At 31.0% G+C, this 18,920-nt stretch overlaps 1 protein-coding gene and 1 non-coding gene across 3 annotated transcripts; one reads left to right on the top strand and one right to left on the bottom strand.

The window, feature by feature from the left end:
- Positions 1–406: 406 nt before the first annotated feature.
- On the bottom strand, positions 407–11,103 carry LOC139768178 (insulin-degrading enzyme-like). 2 transcript variants are annotated; one of them, XM_071698119.1, is made up of 14 exons: positions 10,859–11,103; positions 9,033–9,241; positions 7,801–8,301; positions 6,284–6,483; positions 4,484–4,732; positions 3,968–4,354; positions 3,382–3,491; positions 2,828–2,972; positions 2,409–2,519; positions 2,221–2,338; positions 1,886–2,092; positions 1,231–1,532; positions 849–1,064; positions 407–678 (listed from the first exon to the last, which is right to left on the bottom strand). In XM_071698119.1, the coding sequence occupies exons 2-14, from the start codon at positions 9,202–9,204 to the stop codon at positions 448–450; spliced, it is 2,949 nt and encodes a 982-aa protein (XP_071554220.1). In that variant the 5' UTR covers positions 9,205–9,241; positions 10,859–11,103; the 3' UTR covers positions 407–447. The 2 variants fall into 2 exon arrangements, with proteins under 2 accessions (XP_071554220.1, XP_071554221.1); XM_071698120.1 differs by lacking the exon at positions 4,484–4,732.
- A 2,769-nt stretch (positions 11,104–13,872) lies between these two features.
- LOC139768184 (small nucleolar RNA U3) lies at positions 13,873–14,088 on the top strand. The gene has a single exon (XR_011717295.1). It is a non-coding gene; the product is annotated as a small nucleolar RNA U3 (small nucleolar RNA).
- The last annotated feature ends 4,832 nt before the right edge of the window (positions 14,089–18,920 follow it).

The following is an 18,920-nucleotide window of genomic DNA, read 5'->3' on the forward strand; positions in this document are numbered from 1 at the left end:
TAAAGTTATTAATAAAGTTATTTGATATGGCGAAATATCTTTTATTGCGCAATTTAAAAGTTATATGACATCAAATGGATAAATTATAACATTTCGTAGAAAAATAATAGATTCGAAAATATTAATACAACGAAGATAAAATAAAGATAATGATATAACGAACGATGATATATAGTTTACAAAAATGGCTTTCTGCATATATCACGCGGTTTGTAATAATGTGTATAAATTATACATTATTACTTACTTATCTAATATACAATAATTTCAATTTCATAGAAAGCAGAAAAATATTTTACGGTTATGCGTGAACAAGATTTGATAGAGAAAAATATCGTAATACTAAAAGAGAGGGAAAGAGAAAGAATTAAAAGCTAACTTCTCTTTGAAGAAATAACGAAATACATAACAAACCAAAACTATTATTGTATTATTTCTTCTTATATCTTAGAAGCATTTTATACCCTTTCTGACAAAATTTTTGTCGATTGGTTCTAGTAAAGGATATAAACTTTGACTTAACTTAAATGATATTAAATCGTCAAATTTCTTAATTTCATTTTCAGATGACACAACGGTAATTCTTCTAGATGTATCAGGCAAATTCCTTTCCACTGACATAGCCGTAGGCATCACATGTACCGACAATTTACGTCGAGCATTGCTACATATATTTTCCTAATGGAGTTTATGTGTTAAAAATATTATTAATTTATTATCTATCAATATCACTTCTCTCAAAAATTGTACGTTATATAAAAAAAATTATATTTTCTATTTGTTTTTCACTATAAAACCTTTTCTTTTTGGTTGAATGATATAGTCGGCATATAAAAATAAGTAGTTACCTTGAAGAAATTCAGTAATTGTTGCTGCGTTATCGTCTTTAAGCAAGATACTTCAATATTTACTCGATCGAAATTATATTCTTGGCTTTCAATTTCTTTCCAATATAAAGAGCTCTGACTAGTTATCGTATCGGCTTTATATGCCTTCAAATATGATGAAATTAGACTTTTTTTGTGGTTGTCAAATTGCTCTTCTGGCATAGTAGATATGTGTTTCTGAAATATTATTATAGTGACATTAACGATATTTTAATAGAAATATACTCCAATTACTACGTCACATAATAATTGAAGTGATGAATTGATTCATATAATCATAATACTAGAATATTGCGTGAGAAATAAAAAAAAGACATGTTATATAAGATCTTATTATACTTACAAACATAGAGTCCATAAATGAATCGATTCGTTGTTCGACATTTTGCGGGTGATGGTCACCTTGTACAACGACTATCAAATATTTCGTTCCGTTCATCATTATACATACATAACTAGATACTGTATAGCCTAATTTTTCCGTGGTCCTTAAGATATCATAGCAAGGCTGCTTAATAATTTGATTTAAAATTGCTAAAAGCATATTCGATTCCGATTGTAGACCAGTTGCGTGAGTTGCGTAGTACACTATGGTACTAGAAGTTTTCTGCACTTTATTTTCCTCTTCAAATAGAACGTGGCAACCTACAGTAATTATATATCAATACTCAACACTTTACGTACTATGTCATATAAAAAATATCAACTCACTAAAAAGTTAATGTTACATTTCTGGGATAAATTGTAATCCTGATAAAATAACATTAATAATAAATTATTTTTCTTATATTTTTAAATATCTGTTTTCTATATGGATTGAAATAATTTGTATTTTTATTTTTCTTTCTTTATCCCCATAATAATCCTAATGGCATAAGACCATTAGAAGAAACAATAAAATATTTATATTGAAATGTTTCATAATATAAACTGAAATCCTTTAAATATATAAATTCTTTTAAATTATCATAAATAAGATTTGATCGTGTCGAACTTACCATCTTCTAGTTTAATTTTACGATACAATACTAATTGCTTTTGCAACAAGGGTACTATGTGAGGCATTCTAGTTTTTAAATTAAACTCAATTAGTTCACCTATATCTGTAGCTTCCATTTCAGTCACGTTACCATATATTAAGCACTCTACATGCATTTTGCTGAATAACTTTGGTATAAAGAGCTCGAGTCTATCGACACTTAGATCTATACATCACAGATATTTTAATATGTCATTAATAAGTGCTTTAGTCGTGCTAAGGACTAAAAACAATTTTGAAGAAACAAGAAAAATGATTATAAACAGAAAAATATTAATATTCTTTTACACTTACGAGCAGTAGATTCCAATAATTCATCATTAAGCCAATCTTGTTCTGTCAACAGCATTTCGAGATAATTCACTGTTTTGGAAAATATATATATATCATCGAAATTTGTGTACTTGATACCCTGTAAGCCGTTCCAGATAAATTTGATGTTCAATTAAATTAATGAAATTGACTACATTAATTATACATACATATTCTTTTATGATTTCAAACCACTTCGGATCAATCTTAAAATTTATCATTTGGTCCATGCTTCTTTCTAACAGAACACGTTGCTTGTCGTCGTAACCATCTATTACAAGCTAATAAAATAATTCGCTTTGTCTTGGATTATACAATGCTTTTATATAAAACATTAAATTAATTATTTATAAAACATTCCGTAAACCTTATTAGAACATTACAGAAATATAACTGGTCATATTTACGAATAATAATAATTATTAATAAGAAATGAAATCTGAATCCTAAATAAGTAATATTTGATGTACATGAAGAAGTATGTGCTTAACGTTACTAATAATATTAACAAGTTGAATAATAATTTATTTGAATAAATCTATTTAAATAATATACAATATTTTATTAATGTTATTATATGTATACTTACTTCTATTCCATATTTTGTACGAGAAATTTTCCATTCTAAACCAGCTAAATTAGCTATATATATATATTCATTAAGGGATTCACGAAGTAGTCCAACAAATATATCAGTCAAATTGGAACTGAGAGGATCCATGTAGGCGAACGGACTATAAATTAACGACAACACGAACATTATTTGTAATTATAAAAAAACATTTTCTGTCTATTACATGAGAAGAGATTATAACACCATTTTAATTTATATTCTTTAACTAAGGAGGACTATTTTGAAATCACGACATTCAGAGATATATAAATGTACAAATTTAGATTTATTTTAGTAGTAATAACATTTCAGAGATAATCAATTTATTACTTTAATTTTATTTAGCACGTATATATTAATATACATATATGTATACTAATCTTATTATTATGATAATTAAATAAATTAATTCACAATTGCAATTTGTATAAGTCGCTAGAATATCTCAAATTCTGATTTAAAATTATCTCAGTATTTTATATTTGATTAGAACAACAATGACTTTTTTTACAACCACACTTATCTCATACCTAACAAAGTGGAAGATCATCGTCGCTTTCGGTACACAAAATACATCATCCTTTTTATACCAAACTCTTACAAACGATGTATCCTTTACAATAATAGGAAACTTTTGTACCTATAAAATTTCACCTGTTAATATGTGTAGAAGATACAAATGACATCAAAGTTGGTGGTTTATTTAGGGCAAAGGACAACTCCGTATGCAAACGTGAGCGTGTTAAAGCATTCTTTGCATTACAATTTTCTTATTTGTATTACAATCTTTTGACTCTATGTTATGTAAATTAATCTCTAAAACTCAGCCTTTATTTTTATAAAGTTAATGCAGATATATATATATATATATATATATATACACACACACTTATACTATATATATATATTTTTAATAGTACACCATAATTATTTTTACTATATAAGAAATATGCGTAAGAATAGAATTTATTATAAACTATTGTACATTAACATTTTATATTTTAATTATATCAAGTTTCATGACATGGTTTGTGCTTCATGGAGATTTTGCTTATTGTTAGTATCACGAAGTGGCGTTCAAGGATTAACATTGCGAAAAATGATAATTTTACTTACGTTAGTTTCTGTCTTGATATCAAACTTGGTCGCTATAAATTCATTTTTAGGGGGCAATTTCAGATCCGTGCTATAGCCAGCGTGGTTCCATATTTTTATTGCTTTCTCGGGTATCTTCTTTTTCTCATATTTAACACCATGCCATTTCTCGGTTTCATTCGCTATACTTTCGCACGCTTTTTCGGCAACGTGAATTCTAATATTTTGCGGCGTAAAATATTCCATTAGCTCTTCGATCAAATCTGGTCGCCATGCACATTGCTCCGAAAAGATTTCTTCCATGGGACACTCGTGCAGCAGACAGGCTATTCTAGATATGTCATCACAAGACAAACGGTGTTTTTTCTCATAATAACTATTATTCATATCCGAAATTTGCTGGATTTCCTATAAATAACTCCAATAAATAACTCCATATGTGATATACAATATTAAAGTACAAAGTGTTTAGCAAATTGCAATCCTACAAATCTGCCGAGCATTCTACAAAAGATTATATTATTTTTCACTTATTACATCGTAGATCCATTTCATCGGTCCATTCTCCTTCAGCATATTGATATATTGGAACATTATTTGAACAATATCTTTTCCATGCTTAATACCTTCGTCAGTTAGATAAAAAATAACTCTAAAGAAATGCATGCTTGTGTCTACAGGGTTATCTTTAGTGTCTACGCGGATACACCAACCCCTGGCCTTTAAAGCCGATGATAATGAACCTTCGCTTTCGTGTTTAAGTAAATGCTCAATGTATTCGAGAGGCTATGTTAACAAATAAACAATAAACATAAGCTTCAATTAAAATGTGTATATATATATATATATATATACACATAGAATTTTACAATACAACTATTGTATATTGTATATTGTATATTATATGAATTAATACATGTACACAAGATGTCTCAATTTTTTGCGGACAAACTTTAGTAGTATGTTCTATGAGCAGAAATAAGAAAAAAATGTTATATAAACATTAGGTCCTAAAATGCTTTATTATATGTATAGTTATAACAAAAATATGAAATATATATGTAAGAAACAATTTAACTTAAGTTTGCATTTTAAAGTGCTGCCTGCTCATACTAATACAAGATATACATCCATCTAACTGTATCCATATGTGTTGGCGAGATAGTAAAGGTATATCTTCGAAAGCAATCGTTAAATCATTGCTGAGAAAGTTCAAAAAAGAATGTAAACTTAAACGTTCTGGTAAGAAATGGAAGTCAATTGCCACATCGTTGTACATATGCCCATTCATATATTGCATTTCAATTGACGTTAAAAAGCTGTTTCTCGAACAGCATATGAATTTTTGTATGACCATGGTTGTTACGAAAACACCGCCTCTTGTAAATGTAGCTCTCTATAATATATGTCAAGGTCAAGATCGCAGGAGATTCTCCCCTAAGCTAAATAATTACCACTTCATCTAACGGCGTAACATTTATGTGCGACGTACGACGTGTCACTTCTTCAATACGAAATTTTAACTTTTGCTATAACTTTGTAATAAAGCATTGTAGGACCTACGTTTATATAACATTTTTTCTTATATTTCTGCTCATAAAACATTTTATTAAAATTTGTCTTAAAAAACTTGGGACACTCTGTATGATAATGGCAATTATGCAATCGATTTCAATAATTTTGATATATATTATTGAGGTCATTAGCTTCAGCAACCTTGAAAAGGCTTTAACTAGCGATGTTTATTAAAAATTTATTAACAACACAAATTTATGAGTAGAACGTAATTTTCTGACATTATATACATTTAAAAATAAATGTACACTTTGCCGAGGCTTATATTTTTCTCTTTTTTTGGTCCCTATGCGCATCAGAAACGCCCATAGGCCTCGCTTCGCGTGGAAAGTTGGAGACCCATTTGAAACCATTTTGCGTTAATGATATGTGTGCTACAGAAAAAATCTGAGATGTGGAGGGGGGGGGCAGAACCCCCTCTCCTACTTATACATGTGTTATTTCGTCATACATATTAGCAAATTATGTCCTCCATTGCTGAAAACAACTGTTACTTTTTTAAAACTTTTTTTGTTAATAACTTTTTGATGAACAATGACCACCGACTAAAACCTTTTAAATATATATTATATTTGTTGGTCACTCGTTACTTCGTTAATAAGCTAATGACTTTGATAATATATTTCAAAATTATTGAAATCGGAAAGAGTCCCTATCTTTCTGCATAATTACCAAAATTATATTTAAAAGAATTAAGATAAAATATTCGTATAAACTGTATGAAGAGAGTATTAAAGCTGAAGGGAAAGTATATTATATTACCATCCGGTGTTCATGCTGCCTTTCAGGTAAAGAAAACGAAATGTGTAACTCTATGAAATTATGAATCGGAACGTAGTACCATACAGTGTTAAAGTCATCATCCTTCAGTGGACATTCTGAATACATAGGAACTTCAGCTTCTTTGTTTTTTACATTACGAAAGCGTTCTACTACCATATTTTCGAGATCATCTAAACTTTCTGAACAAAAAATTTATTCGTTTATGTAACATACATACGCTACATAAATATGTAACAAAAAATTATTATATCTGTTTATGGCAAAAGATATCATTTTTTCCAAAAAGACAAATATTATTGGAAATATATTTTATTTTGTATTACAATTAATTATTTTACATTTTGATCGAACCTCTTTTAATCTTTCGAGGCCACACGGAGTGGCGGCCACCTCAACAAAAATTCAGGGCCCGATATTTTTAATTATCTTAATTTTTTTTTCTTAGTTATCTTTTCTGATATATTTATGTAATATTTGTTAATAAAAATTACACTTTAGTTTACTTTTAATTAGAAATATCTAAATTAAAATGTGAAAATACGCGTTCGCTTTACCTACCCAAAATCTCAACTTCGATCCTCAAAGTAATTGTTTTTTGGAACGCCCATATAAAATATATTTTTTCCCTTAAAATAACACATTTTACATAATTTCTTAAATGGGCGTTACTTAAATATCGAATCTTAAAAAAAATACGAATTTTTAAATTTAAAAAGTCATTTTGCGAAATTTTTTCTTTTCGATTTTTTAATAAAAAAATTAGGAGCACATTTCGAGTTCTGCATCATACATATTTTTGAACAACATTCTTAAGATGTTTCATGAATTTTTACGTGCACATTAATTGGAATTATGAGACTTTGAATCTGTCTGAGTGGCGACCACCCCAGGATGGCCGGGGCGTATTAAAAAGAGAGGTGTGGCCTCGAAGGGTTAAAAATATTGATACTAATAATAATAATATACTGGTTAAAACGAATTTAGAAAACAATTAAAATTTTATGTAGCAATTTTATGAAGACCAATATTTCCATATATTTTCTTTACTTATGTATGTACTGATAAGATTCTATCTTGAAGATTTTCTCTTGAAGATAAGATAATATGATGTTTAATACAATAACTGATAATAAAATGTGCATTAATTTATTAATTATAAAAATTTTATTTATTATTATTTAGTAGGGGAGAGTTGCCGAATGCCGGTTGCCTAAATCGTACCTTTTGCAGCATGTTACGAAAAGACTTATAACAAATTAATTTGTTATTGGTGAAAAATTAAACATGTAATAATAGGTGCCTAAAACATCAAGCTATAATTTCTAACGTTTGTTTGCGTACAAATCACTACCAAATGGGAAATATAATAAAAAATAACTTAAATGATACGCATTCGGCAACTCTCCTCTACTTACTTTAAAATTCAAATATTTTTATATATAACAGTATAAAAAGCATTCAAATTTTTAATATTAAAAAGTTTTAAATTATCGTACCTTTACCAAGAACACATAGCGACATAATATTTGCAGAATAATATGTCTCATAAAACTCTAATAGCCTATTTCTAACGTTAATGTTCTTCTCTTTCGGTATTTTGCTTAATGTCTCTCTATTGCCTAAGCTGAATTTTGAATACGGATGATCCGGTTTCACAGATAATGTCTCTAATGCAATAAATCGCCATTCGTCATTTGTTAAGTTCTCCTTGTATTCTAAATGTATAGCTCCATTTATTTCCTTCTCTATCAAATTCTCGCTAAAGAGAGGCGCTATGAAAAACTGCGCAAATCGATCTAAAGCTTCTTCCAACTTCTTCGGAATTATATTGAAATAATAATTAGTGAAATTTAAGCTTGTCTCTGCATTGGTCCAACCGCCATTCTGCGACAGGTACTCATCGAAATCATTTAGAGGATATGTCTCCGATCCCTTTTGTAACATATGCTCGCAAAGGTGCGCTAATCCAGGTAGATCATCGGGATTACGATTGTCGCCTGTAACATATTTTATCTTTAGTTAAATAATTTTTGAACTTGATAATATGGAACATTAATTAACCCTTTCGGTACGGAGAGTGACTATAGTCACTGTCCATTATACTGCTCGTTGCGGCCGAGCAGTGACTATACAGTCACTGTCCGCACATGCTGCTCACTGCGGCCGAGCAACTTGAAATGTTAATTTGAAATGCTTTTGTTAATACATTTTTTAAATTGTTCTTGTTATTGAGTTTTATTACATATAGTAATTGAAGGCGTTGAACGTCGAGTGTCTCTCGGCCGAATCGCGTATATCGGCGTATATCGCGTATATCGACGCTTCGAGACCACTGGAGGTCCGTTCGCGTCCCGGTCACTCCGTATCGAAAAGGTTAATAGAAACATATCAATTTTTGATTATATATATACATATATATCACAAAATATAACTAATTATATCCACAAGAAAATGTAAACAATATTCAGAAGAAGGAGAATACATAAACTGCACATCAAAACATTGAATTTATAGGTATACAGCAAATATAAATGTTAATACATTAAAGTATATTAAATACTCGTATATTAGACTAATAAAATTGTTATTTATCCTTTGACGATGTATTCTTTTGTGACAATTTATAATTTATGCACAGTATGATTTCATAAGAAAGTTTATATAGGTAAGTATTGCTAGAAACACCAAGTTAATGCATAAAATACAGAAATACCATACATATAATTACCGATATTAACGTCCATTGCAGCAATACTGATGTCAGTTTTTGAATCGCTTATTAAAAGAATTTTCATTTTATTTTCAAGTACTAAGCCTCTGTACTTTTTATGGTCATTATCTGCATGTTTTATGTTATCGAATTGCTCCTCCACATGAGGATTCTTCACATCAGTCGACATATTGGTCACCAGTGCCGCAGACTCGAAAATATTATTTCTAAACGTGAAGAAAATACAAATAAAGACTTGAAGGATATATGAAAATGTCAATTTATTATATCTATACAACAACAATGCTGAAAAATATTGTAACAAAAAAAATTATAACTTCTTAAGAATTATTCGCACAATAGTCTGTGCCCGAGCGAAGGAAAGAAAAATAGACCTTCGAGATTCACTGTGAATGCGGAAATTATAGATTATAATCGTCTAAAAGTTGTATTTACACAGCCTTAAAATAAATGTCTATTTACAGATTATGTACAAGTTCATTAACCCGAGAACGGGCGTTGGAGCTACCTAAACACTCTATAGTGTCGAAAAAATGAAGCTCACGTTACTGTAATTTTAATGTGCTTCTTTTGTTTTTCAAATATTTTTTTGGTTTCTCCTTATCTCGGGAAATGTTGAATAAATCTATATACGTATTGTCCTCAAATACTGCTAAATTATATGACAATCCAAAATATGCAATTAATAATTAATAAAAATGAGTTTTAATTGGGGTATAAAAGTAGCCCCAGGGGACCGTTTATGAAAAAAAATAATGTGGCGCTTGTTCTCGGATTAACTGCGAGCGGCGGAAAGCAATCGCGATTCCGAGAACGATGGAATAATGTTCAATTCCGCAAGTCACCGACTTTAAACCTGTGAGAATATCTATACTTGTCGCGAGCCGCTAAAGTTTCTTTTGAAAATCGCCGAGCGAACGAAAAGACACGTAATCTTTTTCGGAACGCAAGAGAATCACACACTGTCGCAAAACTAAAGACTGAGGTCGAGTGCGAGCCCGCACGCGAAGGTCCGGGGTTTTATCTTCGCGAATTTCGGAAGTTTCTCAAACCCCGGACCCCTAGCAACGAACCAAAAAATTCACCGGGCCAATCGGTTGTCGACAGCCCGAAAAATCAGTTAATTTTCCAAGTGTTAACAACTTAGCTGATCTCGGAGTCGACAACCGATCAGCTGTTGTTCTATGCCGACCCTTCGCTTTGTCCCTAGTGTTTACCTCGCACTGAGTCCCCGAGACCAAGTATAGTGTGTCTGCATGGCATAGGCAAAAACGAGGCATTGTTTTTCTTTTTTGGGGGAAATATGCCGTCTATTCTCGAAGCGAAATTAAGCTGTTAGATTTTAGAATATTATTTACGCTGTTTAACGTCGCGAAAACTATGCAAATTTGTAGGACAGATTTATCAATATTTTAAGGCGGGATTTTCATTAAATGGCATAAAGAAAAAGGGTTTGATTTTGAACAGTCTTTTTCGGAAAATTTCTGACAATGAGTCATAAAATAAGATATCAATAATATCAAATGTTACATAAAATATTGAATAAAAACCTTAAAATGTTGCACAGTAATGCCAGCAAGTTTCACATTGGCCGATCTTTCTAAAAATGAAGAAGGTTTTATCTGGAACGTTTCAAGCGAGTAATACTTTTTGTTTTTTATAAAAATAAACGCTAACGGCAAGCACCTTCATTAATGGTTCCTGAACTTTAATATTTGATTTTTATTATTGCATGTGCGATTAAGGTCGCGCGCGATTTTGCGGTGATGGATAGAAAGTGCAAGTGCAGAAGTAAATAAGAAGAAAAATTTGTTAAAACTTACGGTCTATTCGCGGTACACTATACTGAGCGGTGGCTGGATTTCGAAGCCTGGATCCCGCGCTGCGGATGCAATCTAGCTCGGTGGAATTATCACAGCAATGATATAGTTTAATCGGAAGATCTGTCAAATCGAACGTACGAATTACACGGACTCTGTAGGCTCACTATCAGCGAAAGCGGAGTGAAAAAAAATTCTCTGCTGCGAACTGCTACGCGCTACTGTCGTTACTACTTGACTGTAACGTGCGGGTCGCGATCCTACCCGCGCGCTTTTATTTACTCGACCTTCCAGAGGATTCTTGATAATGATTTGCCGATTTTAGGCTCAAAGCAAGGGATTTACCTTTACGGCTGATGGATTTTGTGTCTCGCGATTCTCGAGCGAGGCGCCGGGCATGGCCGCTGCTGATTGGCGCACGCACTGTTCGCGATCCTTCTGCGGTAACGCGCTAATTCTGAATTAGACGAGGGAACCTTATTAGGAATAAGGTTAACAAATATTAAATTTTAATAGAATATTGATCAAACACATTTGTTACCCGGCTTCCCAAACAATGCATGAAAATAATTTTGGATAACTCAGGAAAGAGATTAATGATGGCACATATAATTATGCAATAAGTTCAATTTAAATGGAAAGAAATAATATTTTGCACTAATTACATGCTGTATTGAAATACAGTTCTGTTTGAAAATACAGAAATAGATAAGATATGTAACATGTAATATAGAAACAAGAAGGTTGACATGTTAAACTCTTGTCTAGCAAGTCCGGTTCCGACAGTAGTTCCCAAACGCATGTATTTTTAATAAAATCACCTACGTCAGACACTTTGTGTTCTTTATTCCTCTGTCTCCCTCTTCCTCCCTCTCTTTCCCCTTTTTTCTTTCTCTCCTCCTCTCTATTTCGATTAATGTAGAACTTTGACAGTCCTAACTGGGGGATGATAATTCACTTTTTTTACACGAGAATCGATTGCGTTATAGACTTATTGTGGCTAGCGATTTTTATCGTGCACATTTTGGTTTTGTATAAGAATATGTAGAATACCTTTACATATACAGAATGACAATTTAAATCCGATAATAGTGTAATGTATAATTAATAAAGAGAGGTATTATATATTTGTATACATACGTTAATAACTTATTTGTTCAAATATGAGGAACGTAGCACAATTTTATTACATTTTTGAGGATTGTATTTTCTCTCGCTATCGCAAATGTAAATAAAGTTATTAATAAGGTTATTTGATATCGCAAAATATCTTTATTGCGCAATTTAAGAGTTATATGACATCAAATGGTTAAATTATAACATTTCATAGAAACATAATAGATTCGAAAATATTAATACAACGAAGATAAAATAAAGATAATGATATAACGAACGATGACATAGTTTACAAAAATGACTTTCTGCATGTATCATGCGGTATTTAATAATGTGTATAAATTATACATTATTACTTACTTATCTAATATACAATGATTTCAGTTTCATAGAAAGCAGATAATTATTTTACTGTTTTATGCGTGAACAAGATTTGATACAGAAAAATATCGTAATACTAAAAGAGAGAGAAAGAAAGTGAAAGAATTAAAAACGGTTCTAGTAAAGGATATAAACTTTGACTTACTTAGCTTAAATGACAATAAATCGTCAAATTGTTTAGTTTCATTATCAGATGTAACAACGGTAATTTTTCCAGATGTATCAGGCAAATTCTTCTTCACTGACATAGCCGTAGGCAGCACATGTATTGACAACTTATGTCGAGCATTGCTACGTATTTTTTTAAAATGGAGATTATGTTTAAAAAATATAATTAATTTATTATCTATCAAAATCACTTCTCTCAAAAATTGTACGTCATATAAAAAGAATTATATTTTTCATTTGTTTTTCTTTATAAAATCTTTTTTTTTTGGTTGAATGATATATAGTCCGCATATAAAAATATATTATATTATATATCATATTTTATTATTGATAACATTTTAGAGGTAATCCATTTATTATTTTAATTTTATTTAGTACGTATATTAATATGTATGCACACTAATCTCATTATTATGATAATTATAAAAATTAATTTACAATTGCAATTTGTATAAGTTGCTAGAATATCTCAAATTCTGATTTAAAATCATCTTAGTATTCCATATTTGATTAGAACAACAATGTATTTTTTACAACACTTATCTCATACCTAATGAAGTGGAAGATCATCGTCGTTTTCGGCACACGAAATACATCATCTTTTTTATACCAAACTCTTACAAACGATGTATCCTTTACAATAATAGGAAACTTTTGTACCTGTAAAATTTTACTTGTTAATATATGTAGAAAATACAATCGGCGGCGGTGGTGGTGGGCCTCTATAAGTTAAACCCTGTTTATCTGTTTCTATCGGATGTAATTAGATAAAAACAGGTCACATATATCAGAGGATATTTAAAGATTTTAAATTTTAATATTTAATTTATACATATGTGTAAAGGATTTAAGGGCTTAATAGTGTAATTGTATAATTGTATAATATTAAAGCCAAATAGCGCGCGCGTAGCACGCGTCTGTGATTGTGGTATTTAGTGTATTATATAATAAATATTATATAAAGATTATAGGTTGAAAAAGAGCTACTATTTCATTATTTCCAATTAGCCATAAAGAGAAATATTTTTTTTCTATTTTATCAAATGTTGATTTTAATTTAAATATATTTGATAAAAAAGCATTAAACATGCGTGTGATTCTAATCTTAATTTTCATGTGATAAATAACCGAACAACATGTAACAATACGCTTCTAATATGATGTCTGCGCCTTAGAGTTATCTTCACTTCAGAACTGTAGAAAGATAGTCAGCCTTGAATTCTATTTATGTAAACGGACAGGTTAGTTGTTTCTCAATTTCGTTGGTAGAGGGCTATGATGACTAAATGTTACTCATGTTTAAAATACCGTCAGCGACAGTATATATATGGGCATGATGGCATACGAATTTTAAGATCATACTTCACAGGATCAGTTCTGTAGGAGTTGATCTCATTCTCCCTCCCTAACATGGGAGTTGATGTAACCATGATGATGAGGAACAGTCCTCTTCTCTGAGCGTGAGAACGACACGAATTCTCGACTCGTTTCGAGAATTCTGTCATCGATGATCGTTCGCCCTTCGCACCTAGTGCGAAGGGGGTGGGAAGAAGGACTTTCTGAGTGGTTTACAAAAAAATTATATTGTAAACTAAAATGATATTTAAGCATCTGAAAACTGCGACTATTGTACATTTCACGTATGCAGAGTGAATTTGCAAACGATTGCTCGATAAATTTATCATCGACCGGTCATGTTAACGTTCAATCTTACCTATCGCCTACGAATCTCGGTTCTTTCTTATGCATATTAAAAAAACCAAATACCTACAGCTGAAGTTTTCAAAGTTTATCTGAAAATAAGTAAAATTTATTTTTGCACAGAAAAATTTAAAATACATTTTTGGCTCAAAGATCAGAGGCGCTTTCTGAAAAAAGTTTAGAAGTTGTAAAATCCTCGTTATGAGTGACTTGAACCAATTAAGATTCTGATTAACCGATGATTAATTTATTCTTCTTTTTCTTATTTATACGAACAAAGATTATGCAAGAAAAAGAAAATATATGGATATATTTTATATATGGTTATAAATATTTATATATGTCAAATATGTCATTAGATTCGTGAAAATATCAACAAATTAATAGACGGTGATACGAGTCAGGCGCGGTACGTGGTGCGCAAGTAAAGAAATTAATAGTTACAGAAGTAACGAATTACAATGTATACATATACATATATTCCAACTTAATAAACTGCGCGCTGATTATTTGTCGGACTTGAAACACAGCTATATCGTTGGAATATTAATACCCTTCCCTCCCCGGAGGGAAATTCTTTACAGTTTTTTAAATAATTAAATCGCGTCGATTTAATTCCGGGGAGGGAAGGGTATTAATGTTCCAACGGTACCTGTGTTTCAAGTCCGACAAATAATCGGCGCGCAGTTTATTAAGTTAGAATATATGTATATGTATATATACATTGTAATTCGTTACTTCTGTAACTATTAATTTCTTTACTTGCGCACCACGTACCGCGCCTAACTCGTATCGCCGTTTATTAATTTATTTATATATGTCTTTATATAAAACATTTTTATTACCTAATATCCATTTTATGCGGGAGATATACGAGCCGATTTTTTGGAGTTTCAGTTCTACGGATGATCCCAGATCGCGTAAATTCACCGACACTTAATATGGCGTAGCGCGTGCCGTCGCCCACGTTCATTTTCGTCTGTTCACAGTTTAATACCCGAGGAAATTAAATAAACCCAGGCATACTGGATGAAACAGTGCAGCGCCGCGAAGAGTCCGTTTTCCCCGACATGGAGAAATAAATAGAACGGGCATATCGCGGGACGATTAATAATACGCAGATGTGCCGTAGAAATAATAAAACGCGAAAGCGTGATTGCACAGGCGCGGAATATCTGGAGAATGGCTGGAACGTTCCGACGAAATTTCGTTACTCGAACGATTATTAATATAAAAAACGATCTCTTTTGTTATTTGATTACTCACCGCGAAACATTTCGTAGAAGTTGTAACAACAATCAACTTTTGTCTGCAAATTCTAAAAATCGCTTTAAAACTTGCTCATTCTATCTAAATTTTTAATTTCTTTTTTTACATTGATCTTTCGTGTTGTTTGCATCAGCTGTATATTATTTAGCGAATTTATGTACAATTACATATTTTATTTAATTTGCACAAGAAAATCTTCATTAGATGATTTATAAAAAGTGCTTATTAATACCTCGCGGAAAAAATGTGATATTGTGATATTGACAGCATTAGTTAACAACGGTCTAATTGAAAATAATTTTATTAAGTTAATAATGGTATTAATGAAACAAATACGTCGGGTTCCTATTTTAATAAAATGTTTAAATTATAAAATTAATAAAATATTTAAATTATTTGTTTCATTAATATTGTTATTGAATTAACATGATTATTATTAATTAGACACGCTGTTAATACATTATTTTTCTTCTTGTACATACCTACTACATTGCTGTTCTTTATAACAAAATTACGTGGAAAAAACCTAAATCTGGTTGTTAAATTTATTGAATAACATTGATCGATGGTTTATAATATTTAATGCCTCGATTAATGTTATCTCGATTCTTTTATCGATGTATTGCGGATCACAAATAGTATATTTTTTGGCGATCGTTGTTAAGGGAAGGCACATACGTGCAGGGTGTGTCGGAATAAAAGGTATCTGGAGCGTGATAGGGCTGGGCACTGGCGCACCCACGAGAAGTAAAATACACTTCACTCTCCAATCATTATCGTCATATGTTCGATTCACGTGCGTGATGCGCCTCGATGGCTAAACCCATCTTATGGCTAAACGAACTGAATTAATTGGACAGCGCTCGATAAACTTAACCTTTCCACATCTGACTTTTCTTAGAAGAGAAATTAATTTAATTATTTTCTTGATATTTCTTACAGTCGTTGGATATCAAAATAATGATTTTTCTTGAGAAGAAGATTCAGTTTGTTTACTTTCAAGGTTTTTTTAAAATCATTGAATATGAAAGGAAATGGTATCAAGTCACAAAAAAGTCTAAAATGGTTCTAATAAAGTTCTAATAAAATTTTGTGTTAAAGGTACTTTCAGAGTCGCAAAATATAGATTTGATAAATTATGGAACACAAAATGAAAAGATGTAATAAAGTATATATTAGCAAGAACTACGTAGTATAATCCAAAAAAATTTATTTCTTTATTATCGAGACATAAAGAATGGAAAGAGTTTTGTTTATGTAGTACAAAGTACAGACGTCATCAGAAATTTATCAGAGTCGTATTTCAGTAATTACTATGCGAAGTTAACGTTGCGCATTATATGTCAAATCTTTTATCCGAAAAATTTCGAGTCTTACCACTAAATTATTTTTTATATTTTATAATGCTATTTATTATAATACGTTTTACATAAAATTTAAATAATTTCTTTTAAAATAAGCTCTATTTGATGTTAATAATTCAATATTTATCAAAGTTCTGATTATGTTCAAACATGCTGAGACATATATCCTAATTGGACGTGAAAGGATTAGCAAACAAAGCAAACTATTATTATAAATTTGAACTTATTTCTTTTGTACGATTGATTCTCTTTTTCTCTTTCTATAGGTATATATTTTAACTTCTTAGTTTATTTATAAATATTAAATATAATATTTATAAATATTGACTATAATAAATAGAATTGATAAGAATTAACTGTAATTAAAGGAGAATTGCAATGTATGATATGATTAAAGTTCTCAGATTTGGATGATCATATTTAAATAAAGAATGCGATTATGTCTTAAAAGAAACGTAATCGCATTCAGCATTTTCATAACGGACAGTCGGCTGTTATTGTGACAAGTAATCCAACCTTTGCCACATGACCGCGTCTAGAGATAAGAAATGCGGGTGACTAGATAATCAACTATTAAAAATGCGTTTAACCCAGAAAGCTAGAGGCGGACAAAAAAAGTTCGCGCTCTGTTCAGGACGCGTCCTTGCCAACACCACTGTTTAAGTGGTGGCAGGACTTTCAGGATCAATAAGTACAGACTTACGTTCGAATAAGTACACTTTCAAACAAAGACCTCACATTGAGTTTATGAAAGCAACACGCAAATATACTTAATTGTATCCCTTTGATTGTTTTCAATGACAGTAACATCGTTGTCATATAAAATGTTATCATTAAAAAGATCTCAACTTTTATTATAATGATTTATTATAATGAATTAGTCAGCATGTCGACCTTCTTTTAAATAAAATGTCGAAACTGTTAATAGTTTCCAATATTTTAAAAACAATTGTAAATAAAAGACTTCTGAATGTTGAGAGACTAATGGTTAACACAATTATACTTTTAGTTAATTCCCATGGACTTTGCTTTAAGATTTTTTATGCAAAGCTTAATTACAGAAGATGCATAATGTTGAAAACTATAATTAGACTTTGGATGATACATTTAAGTAATATATTTAGAATAATGTATATTGAAAATTTCAAATTTGTCAGAGAATTTATCGTTATAATTATGTGTGTGGAACATTCTGTACGTGTCGACACAAAGAAAACAAGGCTGAGTCGAAACTTTATGTGTATGAAAACTTGGCTAGACATACTTACTGCCTTAACCAAATGAAACAGGATCAATAGGCTAAAATAATAGAAGCAATATCCACAAAACCGTCGCCGCAACATCAATCTTCTCTTTAATGAATTTCTCTCTCTCTCTGTGCCAACCTACATTCCGTTTCGCAAATAAGTTCAGAAATTCCTTCCAAATATTCAATAGCAAATGCAGTTTTGCCCTTTTCACCGAATTTATCTAGAAGAAGAAAAAAAATTTGTTGTTAGACTTTTCTGATATTCCAATTCTTCCTATTGCAAAAAGAAATTTTCTATTAAACCCAAATATTTTTCAAATTTTATACATAAATATACTTTCTCACAATTTTTCCCCCGATAAATATAATTTTAAGTAACTCAAGAATATAAATAATGATCTTAATAATTTTATATAAATTTTATTTTCTCTCTTTCTTTATATTTATCTTCTTCTAACAAAATGCACAAAGGAAGCAAACCGATAGGAACTGACAGCAAGGACAAGGTTTTCTCGTTCTTCTTTTAGGAGCAAAATAAGGAGTCTCGTCGGGATCAATAGCGTACGTGAGGGGGACTCTTCTTAGCCGAGCCTTTCTTACGAGTTCGCCACCATAAAACGACCCGTACACGTCGCACATTCCCGACCCCATCGTGGCCAGGTGCCTGCGCCAGCATGCCGGTCGCACGCACCGACACGCTTTTTGCGTCTGTGATCGTCCATTCTACGCTGCCTACTATTCATCGTGCATACTTGTCCGCATGTACGGCCAACGGCTGAATGGGAATAATGCACACGCGTGTGCGTGCATACGTACG

This window comes from Temnothorax nylanderi, unplaced genomic scaffold, assembly GCF_030848795.1.
Source record: "Temnothorax nylanderi isolate EJ_2023f unplaced genomic scaffold, tnyl_v1.0 TNYL_tig0014_pilon, whole genome shotgun sequence".
NCBI lineage: Eukaryota > Metazoa > Arthropoda > Insecta > Hymenoptera > Formicidae > Temnothorax > Temnothorax nylanderi.